The 18,836-nt window shown below is 38.5% G+C and overlaps 1 protein-coding gene across 1 annotated transcript in view; it reads left to right on the top strand.

The window, feature by feature from the left end:
* The first annotated feature begins 10,467 nt into the window (after positions 1 to 10,467).
* The window catches only part of LOC107749318 (potassium voltage-gated channel subfamily G member 4-like), a 26,318-nt gene continuing 17,949 nt past the window's right edge, over positions 10,468 to 18,836 (top strand). The window contains exons 1-2 of the mRNA XM_016564430.1: positions 10,468 to 10,743; positions 12,223 to 13,142. Of these exons, the coding sequence (XP_016419916.1) occupies positions 12,393 to 13,142 (750 nt within the window). The 5' untranslated portion in view covers positions 10,468 to 10,743; positions 12,223 to 12,392. The remainder of the gene's footprint in view (positions 10,744 to 12,222; positions 13,143 to 18,836) is intronic.

Genomic DNA, 18,836 nt, shown 5'->3' with positions numbered 1-18,836 from the left:
GTTGAAAAACTGTTCTGTCAGGAAGTTACAGAGTTATTTAGTACTTTGTAATGATGGACAGAGCAGTGCCTTCAGCAATAGCAAACTTTTTTTATAAATGCCCAGAGATGATTATAAAAAACCAGGAGCATTCTCCTCGCTTCCTGAAATTGATCACGGGATGGGCGGCTTCTGTGTAAGCACCTCTCTTTTCCACTTCCTCTCACCTGTCCCTGACCCTCTTCACAGTGCAGCGTGAACACTGAAAACGCATTAAACAAACCCAGTGATTTATCACAGGCTGACCTATGGTGACACTCAGGCTCTTCCACACCTAAGGGGAGATTGATGGGACCACTAACATAAAGCCTTTGAAGTTGTGACCTTTCAAAGTCCTATCTCTGATTTTTCCTCTTTCTTTGGTTTTTATTAGCAGTGGGATGTGAGAAAGCATTTGGACCCTCCATTCTATACCTGAACAGTGCTGCAGTCGCTGTTGGTAACTGCTGAAAGATCACAAGTGAGTCCAACAGGTGGTCACTTATAACCAACCAAAGTAAGTAAGAAGTAAATGTATATTCTAAATACTCCTAAGTGTATTGTATTCCATTTTGAACATGTAGAATCGTGATGTGTGTTTGTAAGTAAGGTATAATGTTCAGTCAGACAGTCATTATCACAAAATAAACTCCAACAGGGTCTGCTATCGTCCCGAAGGGATCTATTTTGTTGTTTGAGTGTACATTATATGGATTATTCCATGGCCACTTATCAAATAATAAATGCACATGAATTATTGATTTAAGCTGAAATCACACTATTGTTTGAGAGGAAAGAGGCTGAGGGTTAATACAAAGTCAGAAGATTATACAAATACATATATTTGTGCAAAACAATACAGAGGTCATTATACAAACATGTCTGACTGCTGAAACCAATCAGAGTCATGTATTTCTGAGAACTGTGTAATAAATTGTAATAGGTTCTTGGTATTTAAATTTAAGATTTGTATTGTTAACTATCAGGGGGAAAAAATTTGAAAAAAAAATCAAGCTAATAAAGATTTGTATTCATATTCATACAACACTACATAGAGGAGTTAAAGAATATAGAGTATAAACAACTGTTTTCATAAACCTTGTTTCTTTATATTTGTTGGTAATGTTGGTTTGTTTTGTGAATACCAATGAAGGGATTAATATGAGACCAGAAGGAAGAAAAGAAGAAAATTAGCTTTTGAAATGAAGGATCTCATTAAAAGCCCCCCATCTTTCTCTCTCTGTTTACTATTTTCTCTCCATTTTCTCTCACACCTCCAATATTTTCAATTTTTCGGATAGCCTCATGACAACAGCTGGATATTATGTGGTTTCTGACCATCCATATGTGTCTTTGTTTACACCCTTTAATATCTGTAGACAAATCTACTCTTCTCACCATATGTGTTGCTCTCATTTCTGTCCACTATACATTATGGCTCTCTGCTGTGACGTCAAAATGGACCATCTTTACATTCGATATTGGTAATTATGTTGAGAGTGGAGGTGAATGCACCATAACCATATCAGCAATGGATTAGGAAAAGCTCTCCAGTTCTGCCCTTTGAGACCCAGAGCGGTGGATTCAAGTTATTTTCCATTTATAGAGTTTACTTCATGCTCCACTACCAGAAAAGTAATCAGAACAAAAAGGACTGCCTTAAGTGTCTTTGGTTGTGATGTACAGCAGTAACACATTTGAAATAACTATTGGGTAATGATACTGCAGCATCCCACCTGATGGGAAAGCAGCATTTATTTGCTCAGACAGAATTTAATTCAATCATACGGTAGTGCTTATAGTTTTGGTCTGTGTAGTGTGATTAGTGAAATGGGAGATCAAATGGTACTTCCTCTTTTTCTTAGTCTGCTGCATGGTCAATGAAAAATATTATTTGTTTTAACCTACTATACATATCAAATAAAATGTAAAATTGCTATAAAGAGCAGTAAATGGGTCTTTTGAGTTACTTTTTGCATATTTAAATGGGATGGTAGCAGACTTTTTTTCTTTTTTTATGAGTAAAGATATAATTGCTAGATTTGCATTTTGTAGGAAGTGCTAAATTTAACCTATATAATATTAATGAACCTAACTGTGGCCAAAAGGTGACACAAAATTAAAATACGATCCATCCCGAGAGATTTACAGACATTAATGTGCTTAAATTCTGCTTCTAATTTGGAATGTATGTGCGGAGTTTTAAAGGGATAGTTCACCTTTAAAATGTGCACAGTTGTGCCATCATTTTCTCATAATTTTATCACTTGGTCACTGTTAGATCTGATTTCAGAGCAATATAGATTAGAAAGAAAAGAGCAGAACAGGTTTCATTGAACAATGTTATTGTCACGTGTATGTTCCCGTTTAGTTCCTGTTTTCCTTATTTGGTCCTTCCTGTTCCTGTCCTCGTTGTATGAATTTGGTTCCAGCTGTGTTTGTTTAATTAGTTTATTTGCTCCCAGGTGTGTCCCATTGGTATCTGTGTATTTATAGTGAGTCCTGTTCTGAGTTTCTTTGTCCGGAATTGTTTATGCCCCCTCCTTATGCTACATGTGATTCCCTGACGAGAATATTAAAGCCCTTTGTTTTGTACTCCTGGTCTCCTCGTTCCTCGCTCCGTGCTCCTCACAGTAGCAACCCGTGACAGAATTCCGGACCACACAAAAAGTGAGCGGCGACTTTTCCTCGTGTTTGTTTTTTCCGCCTTTTTAAAACGAGGCCCCAGTGTCGGTTCCAGCCCCAGTGCCTGCTCCTCGTAAGCACCTTCCAGAGCTTGCTCCAGTGTCTGCTCCAGCCCCAAAACTCACTCCAGTGCTAACTCCTCGAAAGCATTTTGCTGTGCCTGCTCCTCCAGAGCACCCTCCAGTGCCAGCACCACGTAAGCGCTACCCTGATCCCCAGTTCAGCCCAGGAAGGGCTCCTGATCCCCAGTCAAGCCCAGGGAGGGTTCCTGATCCCCAGAGTGAGAACCATTGAAATAAAATTTTGTTCTATGAATTTCTTCTGGAAAGAAATATGGGTCTCTGTACAATCAAGAATTAGTAATTTAGTTTCAAATTAATACATTTTTTAAATGTGCAATGTTTGTAATGTGATTTTTCAAAGTGCATATTTTAATACACGTATTACTCATGTGCATATTTCTAGCTGCATATATTTTATGACAGCACGTCCTCATCCACTTTCATTATATCAAATGAACAAGATATTCTACAGAAAGTCACACTATGGATTCTACTGAGGAAATAAGTTGTGTGCAGTTTGTTTTGGCATGAGAGTGAGTAAATAATGACAATTTTCTTTTCTGGATGAACTGTTCCTTTAACAAGTGTGTATGTGGGTGTGTGTGAGATTAAAAGCAAAGGAGGCGAGAACGGCCCATGATGAAAAGAGAATAGGGAGGCTGACCTGTATTTGATTAGGAAGAATGCCAAGAGCTTGCTGCTGAGTTCTGTACCCTAGAGGTGTGTGTGTCTTTCTGTGTCTGTATCAGCATTTTAATCTGCCCGCTACGCTCCAGAGTGAACCTCAAATACAAGACATTATCATTTATTGTCATCCTAAACACGTTTCACAACACAGCTATATTACATCAGCTAATCATAGCTGAGATGTTTCAAAATGTTTACCAAGTATCCCTTTATGCTCACATAAGAGGCTTTTTTTTTAATTCGGCACTAGTAGCATTTTAATCAGAAAATGGTCAACATTTCTTTGCCAGATGTTTCAAAATGTTTACCAAGTATCCCTTTATGCTCACATAAGAGGCTTTTTTTTTTAATTCGGCACTAGTAGCATTTTAATCAGAAAATGGTCAACATTTCTTTGCCCCGAATAAATATTTTTGCTTAATGAGAGAATCACCCAATTAGCAATTCTGGAATTGGTACCAATCTCTGAACCTTATGTAACAAAGGTTTTAAAGATATAATGACTTGATAACATGCTTCATTTGTGTTCTTTTAAGTTGTTTAATGTTTATTTCTGCTTCTGATTTTTAATTTTTTTTACCCAGAAGAGAACAATGTTACTAGAATGGATACCAGTAAAAAAGTGCTTGCCTTTTATGTTGTATAAAATAGAGGAATACAACTTCAGTAATGTCTTTCTTCTTGGTTTTGATTAGGTATCTGGAACCTCAAACTTACAAAAAATAGCAAAGTCAGCAGAGCATGAGGGTTAAAGGTCATTTTTAGGTGTATTTTGAAATATGTATCACAGGATGCATTTCAGCAGAGTCCATTACGTTTCTAGTCAGAGGCAGCTGCTCCATATTCAGCAGGCAAGACTGGAGGCACTGATCCTTTCTCTCTTTATGATTAGACCGGCCATTCCTCTTCCATCCTATTTGATCACTGAGAACTGTACTGTACTGTACACTGCTGTCACAAGAGAACATGACTCAGGCCTAGCCAACGGCACATGTTTTTTAAATGAGGTCTGAAGCTTTGTCATGTACTTTAGAGGTCATTCATTAACCTTGCTCTGTTTGTCTTGAACTTGTCTCCTTAGGCTATGGCAGTCCTGTGGCATTCAGAATGGACTGTATGTACCAGCGACAAAGGAACTTATGTGTTCACTATTTCCTCAGTACCTGGTGTTCCAGCCCTATTTCTTCCATGGAAAACAAAGGTCCAAAGCGCTTGGTTTGTTATAATAGGGTCTAAAGCAGTTTGGTGCATAAATAAATAAACAAATACTCAAAAGTCTTCTGAAAGGTACTAAATTCAGACATTTTTGCAGTGTTATTTTAGTATTTTTTTTAGCTTTTATAATTCTACTTGTATGTTATTATAGTACTTATAAGATTTTTATATTTTCAGTTTTCATTTTAATTTGTTTGTAATTTTCATTAGATTTTCTTTTTAATTTTTTTTAGCTCATTTAATTTTATTTCAGTTAGATGCCAAAGCAACATTTATCTTTTTCATTTAAGTTTTATTTTATTTTTTTTATTTTATTTTTTTTATTTCAGTTAATATAAACTATTTTAAGTTTTATTTTTATTTAGCAATAATGACACTGTGCTTAAAACAGACATTTAAGCTGGTATTCACTGAAAATATTCTTAAGAATCTTGGCAGAATATTTTTATTTCTGTAATTTTTATATGATCTTTTCCATGCAATGAATTTTTTTTTTAAAGTTTGATAGTTTTACTGTCACTGTTTACGTCAAACATTCTGGTAAACTTTTTTTTTTTTGGAATGGCATGACAGTGAGTTAACAATGATAAAATGTCATTTTCGGATGAAGAAACGCTTTAAATATCATTAATCAAAATCATACAAAAACAACTTAAAGCAAAACATAAATCAACTTACTTACTCTGGCAGAACCAGCATTGCTCCTCGTGTTTGATGCTGTGGTGTGCTAACATACTGTCAATATTCCCGCAGTATGCAGTGTATCGGCAAAGAAATGAGAAAGAGCTCTATTAACTCAGCTAGCTAGCAAATTTTACTTGCCCTTAGGCATGGAGAGGTGTGGAGGAGAGAGGCTGACTGATTCAGTCTATTGGGCGTTTTGTTATGATGCGTGTCAATGGCTGCCTGGTGTGTAGAAGGAACTTACTTTTAAAGCTGGGATACATTGTAATGAGTTAATGATTCTTTGCAGTAATGCAAATTCAATTTGGATGGCTGTGTGTGTGCTGTAGAGAGGCCGGATATAGCTGACTTATCTTTCCCAAGATTGCGTGGTCCCTAAATCCACAGGCACCAATATAGCCGCTGGGTGAGTGAGTTGCAACACAAAAATATGAGACTTCATGTACTGTGTTTTTTGCTGGAAGCGGTTGTCTCCATGACTGCGCTCACATCCTGTCTTGGTCTATTCTTCATTCTTTGCTAGCATGTCGACAGGTCAGGGTATTTGGGAAATGTTGTGGGGGCTCTGATTGGTTTCCTCCTGTCTTCAAAGTTAACATGAAATCAATATTTACACTACTTTCCTTAACATATTTTCCTTGGCTCATCGTGCACAATTTATATGAAAAAAGGTTGGTATTTGTAATTTTTTATTCAAAACAGATGAACATGAATCTGTTGTTGTATTGGGGCAGTTCGGAAATGATATGTCCTGTGAGTTGCGCTTAAAGTTTAATTGCGTTTGGAAAATAATGTACCACCTAAATTCTACCTTAAACCTATAGAGTTAACAAAGCAAATGTGCGATGAATACATATTTTCTGAAGCAACCATGCCATTTTTTGCCTGCTTACAAGCTTTTGTGCACTTTTATCGTGATTTGTGTTTCACAGGACTCATACACGAGAACTCTTTATCATAAGTTCAATGCTGTACCAGGTGAGCTAATGAGCAAGTTTGCTATATCGGAAAAGCCATACATATGGATCTGATTATGTGAAACAACCACTAAAATATATTAGTTTACAAATCATACACTATGGTAAGAATGTTTTATGATCATAACATAGTATTGCGCAAGGAACCGCACAAAACATTTTATTAACTGTTCATTAGCTGTTCATCTGCCCTTGAGATCATAATTATGTTCATTTCAGCTGGAAATTGCAGTGAAATGTTTGTAACAGATAAGTTTTTGCAGTTTTGCGAAACTAAAGGCACATTTTTTCAGTTGGTCTGGTCTTTTGGTTAATGTTAACCAATATCTAAATATTTAGCCATTGTGGTTTTGTAGAAATTTCATGTAGAGGTCACTGTTAATAGAAAATGACAATTGATTTGAAAAAGAAATATTGGGATTTTAAGGGTGAACCTGACCTTCAGGCTAAAAAAAACTATATTTTAAAGTGGGTTCTGGTGGTGTTTCAAGAGAGAAGAATTCCTCAGCACCCAATTTTCATTCAATTTCTGATGGATAAAATCAGATCCCACTCCATATTTGTTCCTCACCCTGTTTCACTTGTAAATGTATCACATTACAAATGCTAAATTGGTTGGAAAAGCAGTTTTATGTTGACTTTAACAGGAGATCAGACGTTGAAATCTTTCATTCTATAGAAAGAAAGAAACAGACAGACAGAAAGACAGAAAGAAAAGTTTTTTCCAGTGTTCTGATTTGATTCATGATGGAACGGGAAATGGATCCACAGTGTCTGTAAACTGATCAGAGATCAGGGAAGTGAGATGATCGGGTTGAGCTCTCAAGTTCTTATCCAGGTGTGTCATTACAGGTAACCTGAGCAGCAGGGTAAGGGCTGCTGATGTAAATAGACTCAATTAATTTGGAAATAAAACACTGCAGGCACAGCAGAGACCACAGAAAGTCCCTCACTGTGAGACGGACGGTCCCCTGTTAGTTTCACTGCTGGCTGCAGTTATGGCAATGTCATGTGTCCTTGTCAACTATATCATTTGATGTTGTCGACAAGAAGTGGATGCTTCTAGAGTTGCATGCGAGAGTTAATTGATAGGCAGATTGATTCATTCTATAGAACATGAGGTTTGTTCGAAATGCTGACGGGGCACTTTTGGTGCAGGAAAGGCTCAAATGTGCTTCACCCTGCGCAGATGATGAAGACCACGCTATTTTTGGCCCTTCTGTATGGGGATATCCGGTCTGCAGTTTGCTCTCTCACAAGCACACACACATGCACTAGCCGCACACAGAGAGGTGGTGTGACTGAGGGAGTTCTACGTTCCTAGCTGTTCTCAAATTCCAATTTAAGCTCAAAGGGAGGTTTGATGTCTGCATAAAGGGATAGGTCCACTCATCCCGTCCTCCAGCATTAATGTTTAATACGGAACACCATGGAAGGCTTCAGACTGTGTATCTCTCTCTTCAAAAATCTCCAGCGCTACTACTGCCCCAAATTCCAGATGACTGACATCTGCCATCCCCCCGGAGAAATCTCATTTAACCTGCTTCCCTTGGCTGCCATCAGGATTTGATTACAAATTTGAATGTTATGTAAATCATCCTGGATTAGGATTGCTGTCCGAATGACAAAACAGAGCCCGGTTATGTCCAAACCAGCATTTCCTGCTCTATTATACCTAGTCACAGTGCTCTACGCACAACGAAAATCATGTCTTTGGTTATACTGACTCAATTGGTTGGGGAGGGAATTAATCAAACACCTGTTATTGGGACTGAGAAAGTCTCACAGCTCTATAGCTCATTCTTCACCATCTTCTCTCTTTTTCTTGGCAGGCCACCGATCTGCAGTAATCTAGCTATTCACACATCTGCTTGAGGAGCAATTAGGTTGATCTGAACATTCACTGGATCAAACAGATATCAGTGGGACACACCACTGCCCATCAGCTGCTGAAGCTGTTCCCCATCCCGTCCCCCAGCACGATTCTCTCATCAGTCTGACCCCATCTCGCTGTCCCTGAGGATTACAGTTTAATCCTCCAACTGATTTCTGTCCTTTTTCGCCTCAGTCTCACTCTCAAACAGTCTCTTTCTCTCTGAAATGTTGTAGGTCCATTGCTTCAACCACTGCATCCTTGATGAAGCCACCTTTTTGTGTGTATGAAGAGGGACAACACCACAAAAGGGTGTCATCTGGGAAACATCCAGGAACATTGTCCCATGCCCTTTAACAAGAGGAGTCCACTAAGGAATGATGGGTCTTCGGGACTGTGAATTCAAGTAATGGCCTCGAAACCACATATAGAGTAGAGTTGGGGCCACTAATTGATCAAATCAATAACATCTGTTATGAAAATCAAGCGCAAGCGTTAGTTCTGGCAGACATTGATGCGCAGGGAGTTCTTGCCCAGAACAGAACCATACCACCAATCCAAACTGTATGCTAATTTTCAGTCATCTTTGACGATAGTGGTCCTGACAGAAATGATCGAAGTCAGATTTCCATATTGATCAGATGAATCTGTCTGCCTATCAAAGTATTGAAAAAAGATTCTATGCAAAAAAGAACTTAAAATGTTCTGTTATATATCCATGCTTTTACATTTTGGGGGTAAAAATACAGAAAGCAAGTGATTAAAAGTTAAATGTTGCTCTCATTTTAAAACTAAATTCATAAATTAACTATTTATAAGTTATACTTCATTGTTTGAAGAAAATTAGATGGAAGAAACATTTAACAGATTAATTTATTTTCAAACACACTATAATTTTTTTTTAAGTAAACAAATATTATTGGAGTATGCTTTACAAGAAAATAGTATTTCAAAATTCCATACAGTTTAATCTTTCTACTTCAAAATGTCATGCTTAATTCAATGTGTTATTTGCAATTTCTTTCTAATTCTCTATAAAATGTATTAGCAACTTCTGAGTGAAAATTGTGAAAATCCTACCTTTTTTTTTACAGTAGCTATATGGAGTAATAAAATGCACTGAAACTCAGTACCGCTTTATTATGTGGGCAAATAGGTAAATGTGTATAATTGAAGGGGTACAAATAAAATGAGACCGTGAGGAGGGGGTGGCATGACATATTTGTGCAATCATTCATGGGTTTTATGTCTGTGGACCTGGCATCCAGTAATGAAGAGTGTGAGTGCACAATGCCAGCTGTCTCACTTTCCATTCATATGCCACTAGGACCAGTGCAAACTGCTTAGTTATTTTAGCATTTCCCTAGGCATGTGCAACCTAATGAGTACAGTATGCACACTTTGTACGCGTCTGTTTGTAAGCTTTGGACTCCATAATAGTGCTGCCAGGTGAGCAGCATGTATGCAAATACTGAATCAAACTAATTGGGCTGTCCCGATGTGTTTGCACTGTGTGCAATGCATAAATATGGCATTATGAATTCTACAGTTTGTGCAGCAAACATTTAAAACTCAGATAATGTTGTTTTGTCTTTTCTGTTGTGACTACTGTTATGAAAAAGTATAATATTTTTAATTTTGTAAATTTAAGAGTACGGAATGAAAAGCAGGAATTACAGTATTCCCTGTAAATAACACAGTCTAATACTGTAAAAATAAGTTATATAACAGTATAATACTGTATTTGGTAATTACAGTACAGAACTGTAAATGTTGTTTACAGTAGTAGTTCTGTAAAAATACAGAATGTGGCTGGCAACCCAGCTGCCAGTATTTTACTGTAAATTTACAACGAAAAGTTTTACAGTGCAGATACTAGATGCACTTGCCTGTAGATTTATGAATTGTCCTAATGGAACTATTGCGGGAGAAACAACCCCACGAGACAAATTTCCTGTTGGGAATGCAGACTGTTTTGCTTTATGCTCTTCATATTCAGTTAATAAATTCTTGAAAACGCCATTGTGACCACAAAAAGGGTTCAAATGGAAATTCAAGTGTCCATTGCGAGTGTAATAATTCATCACGCCTCAGTCGCGTTGACGCACAATGACGTGCACATCTCAAACTCGTTTAAAACAGGAGCAGGTAATAAAATAATCTGCTGTTTATAAGGTTTATTGTCGAGGTGCGAACGGTACGTGACCAGGATTCGCATGCAGAACATCCCTACGATGATTTAGACTTCGCTTTAAACTTACAGTGCCTCTCTCAAGACGCGAGAGGGGCGCGCAACCGACCGGCGTTCACTCACACACATTCGCTCGGATCTATGCAGTGATAGTGACTCTGAGCGCGCGGGACAGTGATGATGTGTCAGCGGAGAATATTCGCCTTCTGATCATTTTACCGCTCCTGACGTAGGCATTCCAGCAAGAACCGTTAATGAAATACTAAAGTGAGTTCGTTTAACCGGTTATGGAGCATTGTGGAGAGAAAATGTCTCTGCTGAAGAAAGTGAGGACCGGAGTCGTGTCGAGGGGTGAGTTGGGAGTTTCTACTTTGATGCTCTTGTAGATTTCATTTATTAACTTATATAATCATTAACGTGTGTGTTGTTATATTTATTGCGTGTTTATCAACTTTTAGACTGTCAGTTTCGTTTAGTTTTATTTGATGTCTGTTCTTTCGTGGATTGACTGTACACAGTCTAATAAATGTATTCAGAGTAGTCTAATGTTGTTTGAACAGTTTTGTATAGCCTATTGTAACCTATATTGTATGTTATTTGAACCTATTAGTTAAATTCAGCAGTATTCGAACCTATCCTTATTATGTTTTACAGTTTTATATTATGGTCGGCGAATGAGCCAGCTATTTTAATAAATGTTTAAGAAGTACATATTTGTGATACATGACAGTGATGGGATAGGGATTAGGAATGTAATGATTCATCTTGTCGATTCTGATTCTTCTTAAACGATTCCGATTCCTTAACAGATCCACGAACTTGTTAGCAGCGGCATAAATACAATCCTATAAAATGTTTCCTTCATGTAGGCTATTGAATAAAAATACTTGCATGACTAATTGATATTCAGTAAGGGAGTTCGATAAATTAAGTAACTGCCCTGACTGAAGGGTTTCTGGCTCAAATGAACAGGAATAATATACTGTATAATATACTGATATATTTGTGATTTAAAAGTTGCTTGCAAAAAGATTTTTCGGAATAAACATTTTTAAATGGTTGTCAATGCTCTAAGCAATCAGATGACAGACATGAACATTGTGGAAATGTGTGTTGTTGTTTTTTTGGAACCCCCTTTGAGTTAAAGTTACAATACAATGATCTTTTAAATTTACTAAAGTCGATAAATTACTGAGACATGCAATGGATTTTAACTAAGCTTTTTAAAGGCAATAGGAGTGTCCCCTGACACTTCTTGCACGCTGTCTGTTGTTATAAAAGTATGCCCATTATTTCACCATTGTTTAGACACATTTGCAATTATCATGCATTGTCTACTTGGTTCACATCCTTCCTAATTTCCACCCTATTTTAACACCTGCTTATGTGTGATTATGAAGAATCTTGCTCCCCTCACTTTCTGCTCATCAGCCTGTACTGGAGAGAATGTTCTTGATAGAGTCACTGCCACTGGGCAGCTCAACACACTTCCCTCAATTAACTTTCCACACAGTAAAGCAAGCCTCGCTCCCAACGGGAATACGCTTCTATTAATAAATAGTTTATCACTCTAGCTCCCACCCTAGCATAATGGAACACCTTGACAACAGCAAATTATTCAATCTCTATTAGAAGTTGGAGGTCTCTGCTAATACACCCAGCCACCAGAGAATGTGCCAAACGACATTGTCCTTCTTTATTGAAATACTAAGAGCATATTATACAAGTTCCATGTAATTTTAACAAAGTTATAGTACTATTGCAAACTTTGTGGTTTTATAAAAACAACTGTTTATCCTCTGTCTTTTGTTGTCTTTTTGTCTCCAACAGTGTTCAAATGATGTGGGATGTTTGGGTCTTCACTGAACTGTGCATGAGATCCTATGGGATCTACCTTCGATTAAACAACTCAATGCCCTAAACCCAAGGTATCAGGCTAACGCTAAGACGACCTGAGCTTCGCCCAACACTTTTGATTAACTTTCCTCTTCAATGCCATCATGCCAATCATCAGCAACGCCAATCATGACTTCAGTAACCTCTCGGTCAGTGATGACAGCAGTTTGGACCACATTTTTACGGAGATCCCGGAAACTGAGACCATCAAGGGAGTGTATTATCAGCGTGCTCAGTTCATTCGCCGACCGGAAGATCTGCTTTCGGTGGACCACGGCCAGCAGGCCCTCATCAATGTCGGGGGCAGCCGTTACACCTTCCCTTGGAGTACGTTGGAGCAGTTCCCCCTGACGCGTTTAGGACGTCTCAAACCCTGCAGCAGTCCCGAGGAGATCGCTTGTGTTTGCGACGATTATGATGAGACACGCCGTGAATTTTTCTTTGACCGTAGCCCCAGTGCGTTCCGTGTAATCCTCAACTTCCTGGCAGCAGGAAAGCTACGTTTGTTACGGGAGATGTGTGCGCTCTCGCTGCATGAGGAGCTCAACTATTGGGGCGTAGAGATGGCCTACATGGAACGCTGTTGCAAGCGCAAGATGTACACTCGCATTGAGGAGGTCGCCGAGCTCGAGCGGCGGGAGGAGGAGCGCCGTCAACACAATATGCAGCTGCGCCCTCCTGCCGAGGAGACACGTTACCGAAAGTTCATGAACCGTTTGAGGGACATGGTGGAGAACCCTCAGTCGGGTTTGCCGGGAAAGATCTTCGCCTGTTTGTCTGTGTTGATGGTGGCGGTGACAGTGATCAGCCTGTGCATCAGCACCATGCCAGACCTCAGAGAGGAGGAGAATAGGGTGAGTGCATACAAAATGTCTCAACCTAATCAAGCGGATGGTTCACCCAAAAAATGAAAAGTCATTGTGTCATTCCAAACCAGTATGACTTTTTTATTCCAACAAAGAAAGAAATTCATACAGCTTTGGAACAACATGAGGGTGAGTAAGTGGATTTTAAAGTGAAGTGAAGTGAAGTGACGTGTGGCCAAGTATGGTGTCCCATACTCAGAATTTATGCTCTTCATTTAACTTATCCAAGTGCACACACACACACCACAAACACACACCCGGAGCAGTGGGCAGCCAATGCTGCAGCGCCCGGGGAGCAGTTGGGGGGTTCGGTGCCTTGCTCAAGGGTCTCACCTCAGAGAGTGCTGGTTATTCACTCCCCTCACCTACAATCCCTGCCGGACCTGAGACTCGAACCTACAACCTTCGGGTCACAAGTCCGACACTCTATCCATTAGGCCACGACTATGACATAATTTACTCACCCTCATGTCATTCCAAACTCATAAGACTTTGGTTAAGCTTTAAAATGCAAACTAAGATATTTTAATGAAACTTGAGTGGTTTCATTCTCCCCATTGAAAGTCCAAGTAACCAAGACTTAGAAGATCAAGATCAAAGAACCAAAACTTAGAAGATCATGCCATAAAGGCATTATAAAAATTAATCCTTAGAAATCAGGTGGTTTAAATTTTGTGAAGAGATATGATCGCTCTATATCCCTGTTGAAAAAAACAGCATATGCTGGTTAGGTATGTTTTGAAGCATGGCTGCTGGTTTGAGCAGGTTTAAGCTGGTCATGTGCTGGTCCTGAGCAGGAGTTAGTGGCTTAGGACCAGCACATGACCAGCTTAAACTAGCTCATGACCAGCTAAGGACCAGCTTAAACCAGCTCAAACCAGCAGTCATGCTTCAAAACATACCTAACCATCATATTTTTTTAACAGGGATGATGAACAGATTTCATTTAAATGATGACAGAATTTTCATTTTAGGGCAATCTAACCCTTTCTATATGATCTTAAAGATTTATATGCTCTCAAATGCATTGATCCTCTCACATCGAGCCAACAGACTGAAAATCGAGTGATTTATATGTAAATTCATGAGTGACAATTCTCTCTTTGTTACATTTTACTTCTGTTCATCTTTACCTTTGAGTTCATACAAGATGTATGCCGAAAAAGCCGCGCACATGTTCAACTGTTAACGCAGACCCCCTTCTCCTCAGGTACTATAGATTGTGAGCATGTCACTGGAGGTGTGTTTCCGGTCTTCAAGCAGACCTGTGCGTGCTATTCCTAGTGAGAAATAATGAATGCACCTCAGCAGGGCTCCCCAATGTCAGTAAATACCCAGAGAGTAATGAACTGGACCAGCAATGCCTTCACAATGTCAGCAAACACACACAGAGAATAATGAACCAGCTCCATAGAGACCTCTGGAATGTCAGCAGGCACACAGGGGGGTCCGCTTGAGAAGACTAGACCTTTTTGCTGTTAAATGACTATGCATTTTAATCGCCCTTAGGCAGATACCTCACACCACCCAAAGTGGAAGTGGTAGACCGCTGGCTATAGCTTAATTTGCCTGAAGTTTCACTCCACATGTTTGTATCGGAATACTGTGCGTGCGCGATTGGATGTGCTTGTGTTTATGTCAAGGTAAGACTCTGGCGGTGTCTAGGCAGTTACGCCAGCATGTAGCGTCCAACAGGCAGAGTCCCGCTGGAAGCAGCAGGACTGTCATATTTAATTCACACTGCCGGGCCGTTTGTCAATGTCAGCCGCACGGTAGAAAAGGAATGGCCTGAGCATGGAGTCATTCATCTCTGCTCATAAATGTGTGTGTGTGCACAGATAAGTGTGTGTGCATGTGTACATTGAGTGATAACAAGATGACCTCCTCTATCTCTTGCAGCACTTTAAATTCTTTGTGTGTAGTCGAATGTGAAGATGTACAGATTGATGTTCCGCAGTTTTATATGTTTACACGCATAAAACTTTTCTGTGAAGTTTTATGCCTCTATAAATTATATACAACACGATTTTAGCTTAGAGCTCAATATCAGATGCAGAAAGACATGGCAGCAAATCTCTTGTAAACAGGAAACACAAACAGAAGTGAGAAAGACGCTGTGAGAAAACTCGCAATGAGCTGATCGAGAAAAGCAGTGAATAAATTCAACAACCCACGGGCTTATCTCAACACTTGACATCAATGTGACCTAAACAGTTTTAGTTTTAGTTCTAAAGGAATCTATATGAAAGTACAGAGGCCTCAGAAAGTATCTGGACACTTGAGCAACCCATAAATACGTATGAATGGTATTGCATTAGATGACAACATATCAAACCAAGGGACAGTTATTTTAAAGAAAAGTTTCAGAAAAGTACACTTTTCTGAATGTTTCCCCAAAAAATGTTAGTGGAAAATGCCCATATTTAATGTGATTAACTACACCTGTGTGAACATGAGGGGAACTGACTTCATCCATACACTAAAAATCACATTAAGGCTTAAAAGTCATTGGCAAAGTAAATCAAAATTAGTTTTATATTAAGGTCTAGCCTAATTTATACAATGCCATTCAGGCATTATGTATGATTCCTTAACTCCCTGGTTTGGTATTTTAAGTGTGATGTGAATAGATAAGAGATAAGAAACATTTATGGAGCACAATTTGAGCTCGTCAACCTTGGGAATCGATCCAGAGAGTTTAACTATCTTGTGTGTTTGAGAGCAGGCTGTATTCTCATAATCCCAAGCAGCACCTTTTTATTTATTGTTTAGATAACAATAAATACATTCTCGTGAGGTGATAAGATGACTTTTATCTGGATTCCTATGCCCTAATACCCGTTATCTTTGCGGAAGCTAGATAAGTTGGAAGCAGTGCTACTAGAATAGTATTATGGTTTTGCATGGGTGTACCTTCTGCCGTTTTGTAACAATTAATTATATAACATTTTTAAACTAACCTTTATTCTACTGGTTCTATGGATAAAGCATCAGCCAGTCAGAGAATCTGAACATCCATGGGATCTGTCCTATGGATCTGTGCTTCACTCCTTCCTATGGATCTTTTACTTTTTTCCCCTCTTGTCCTACAGTAGATTCATTCCAGCCCTTCTTTCTTAAATATTAATTTCTACCTTTGCTTTTTTTCTTTTGGTCTCCTTTTCTCTCTGCCCTCTTATCTTTGCTCTGCTTTTTCTCACCTTTACTCTTGTTTACCACTCTCTGCCCCTTCCTTCCCCCATGCTGTCTTCTGCTCTCTCTCCTTTTCTCCTCCGCTGGGCTGCAGGTGTAAATTTTGCTTTGTTTGAACTACAGCAGCAAGAACTCAGAGTTGAAGGTGTTTGTATGCCATGAGCATCCTGCAAACTCTCACTCAAGTGCTGGTGACACACACACTTATTCACAGTATCCTGTAAAAGTGAAGCTGTATCACTGATCATATTAAGGCTAAAACTACACATTTTCAAAAATGTACATAAATGAAAATGTTGGGGTAAATTCACTCACCCTCATGTCATTCCAAACTGTATGACTTTGCTTTCTCTTTTCTGTGGAACAAAAAATAAGATATATAAGTCAGTCTTTGGACCACATTAACTTTCATTCAAAAGTATTTCAATGGAAGAAAGTCAAACAGGTTTGAAGTGACAGGAAGGAAAGTAAATAATGATAATTTACATTTTGTGTGAACTACCCATTTAATAAATCCCTTGCACTAAAATATTATGAAGGTGTTTGTATGCCATGAGCATCCTGCAAACTCTCACTCAAGTGCTGGTGACACACACACTTATTCACAGTATCCTGTAAAAGTGAAGCTGTATCACTGATCATATTAAGGCTAAAACTACACATTTTCAAAAATGTACATAAATGAAAATGTTGGGGTAAATTCACTCACCCTCATGTCATTCCAAACTGTATGACTTTGCTTTCTCTTTTCTGTGGAACAAAAAATAAGATATATAAGTCAGTCTTTGGACCACATTAACTTTCATTCAAAAGTATTTCAATGGAAGAAGAAAGTCAAACAGGTTTGAAATGACAGGAAGGAAAGTAAATAATGATAATTTACATTTTGTGTGAACTACCCATTTAATAAATCCCTTGTACTAAAATATTAATGTTAAAATAAATACATAATGAAAAAATCTAATGAACTTCTTGTAGTTGTAAGATTGACTATTGAGATGACTAGTCTATATGAGCCAAAATTCAGGACTGATCTGCAAATAGCTGGTATTGGACTCCAGGAAAAAGAAATGGGCCTGTTCTGCCAAGACAATTATACCTTAACGCATGTTTGAATTTGCCTCAATTGAAAAATGTAGAGGAGAATAAGTGATTTAGTATGATGTCATGGACTCAGTCTTTTTATTTTGGCTAAAAGTCTCCAGCCAATCCATCATGCAAAGAGTAGATTTGTGTTTGCTACAGAAAAGACAACATAATCAGTTTGATTGGATGGAAATCTTCTAAAAGAACTCGCTTGACATGGTATTGTACTTACTTCTACAGCAATCAAAATATTTTATATTGCAGGTGTATTCACTTGATTACATGCATTAAGAGATAATGAACAGCCTTGCTTCTGAGCCACACAGTTGAGCACATTATCTACATATGCTAAATATGTAACATGAACAGGTAAATTAATCATCGGTCCTGATTAAGTTCAAACACACAGAGTGAGAGATTATTTAAAGCCATTTTACAGCTCTGCATCACTTTCACGTCTGACGTCTGTGACATTCATGAAACATGAAACTGGTCTTTGAACATTTAGCCAGTGCTGCAGTTCAAACCAAAGCTAGTTTCATTTTCCTCTTGACTGATCATAGTCTCCACACACCCATCAATGACAGACTAGCTAATGCTCTACATGTCCTGTTCACGCTATGTTGGACAGAGTATTACAGAGGACCAGATGGTGCCGGTACAGGTGCAGGACACGAGTGGTTTTAGTGTTGTGTTGCAGTTTTGCATTTTGGCTCTATGATTTGCCAGAAGGGGAGTTCCTGGAACAGGTGCTGATGCAGGGTTAGCAATGATCTCAGCTACTGTTCCTTGGCCTGGGTTCTTACAATAAGGCAGGAGAAGGTGAACAATCCACAGTGCAATCTGGACAATGTGCCGCCGGTTTCCTCTTGAGTGGGATGATAGCGACCAAAACCAGCATGATGAGGCCAAAGTGACAAAGTGAGAGAATGGAAAGGAAACACTAGATGAAGATTGGGTGCACTTGTAGAAGTTTCCATTAATGCCATGTTTTTTAAACCATTTAAATTAAGTAATAAAGTTTACAACAAAGCAGTTCCACCAACTAATTAGAACTTGTAGGATTTTTTTATTGTTGTTTTATTAACTTAGCATTTATTTGAAAGTTCTAATACAGACCTGCATTATTAACATTGGTTTCCAAATGTGCACATTAGACAGTGATGATTTATTTCAGCATCTCTTAGTGTTTTTGACTTCATGGTCCCCACCATGTTCACAACGATATTCAAAGGCCCAATGACTTTTCCAGTTGTGATTTTACTGGATTTTTATAAATATTTTTTTACTCAAAATTTTTACCCGATAAAATATTTTAGAGCTTGACTTGACAAGAAAAAAAAAATACAAAATGTATATATATATATATATATATACAGTGGGTACGGAAAGTATTCAGACCCC

The sequence above is a fragment of the Sinocyclocheilus rhinocerous genome, unplaced genomic scaffold, assembly GCF_001515625.1.
Source record: "Sinocyclocheilus rhinocerous isolate Xijiao unplaced genomic scaffold, SAMN03320098_v1.1 scaffold1311, whole genome shotgun sequence".
Taxonomy (NCBI): Eukaryota; Metazoa; Chordata; class Actinopteri; order Cypriniformes; family Cyprinidae; genus Sinocyclocheilus; species Sinocyclocheilus rhinocerous.
The sequence above is the reverse complement of the archived record's forward strand: the minus strand, read 5'-3'. Positions and strand labels throughout refer to the sequence as shown.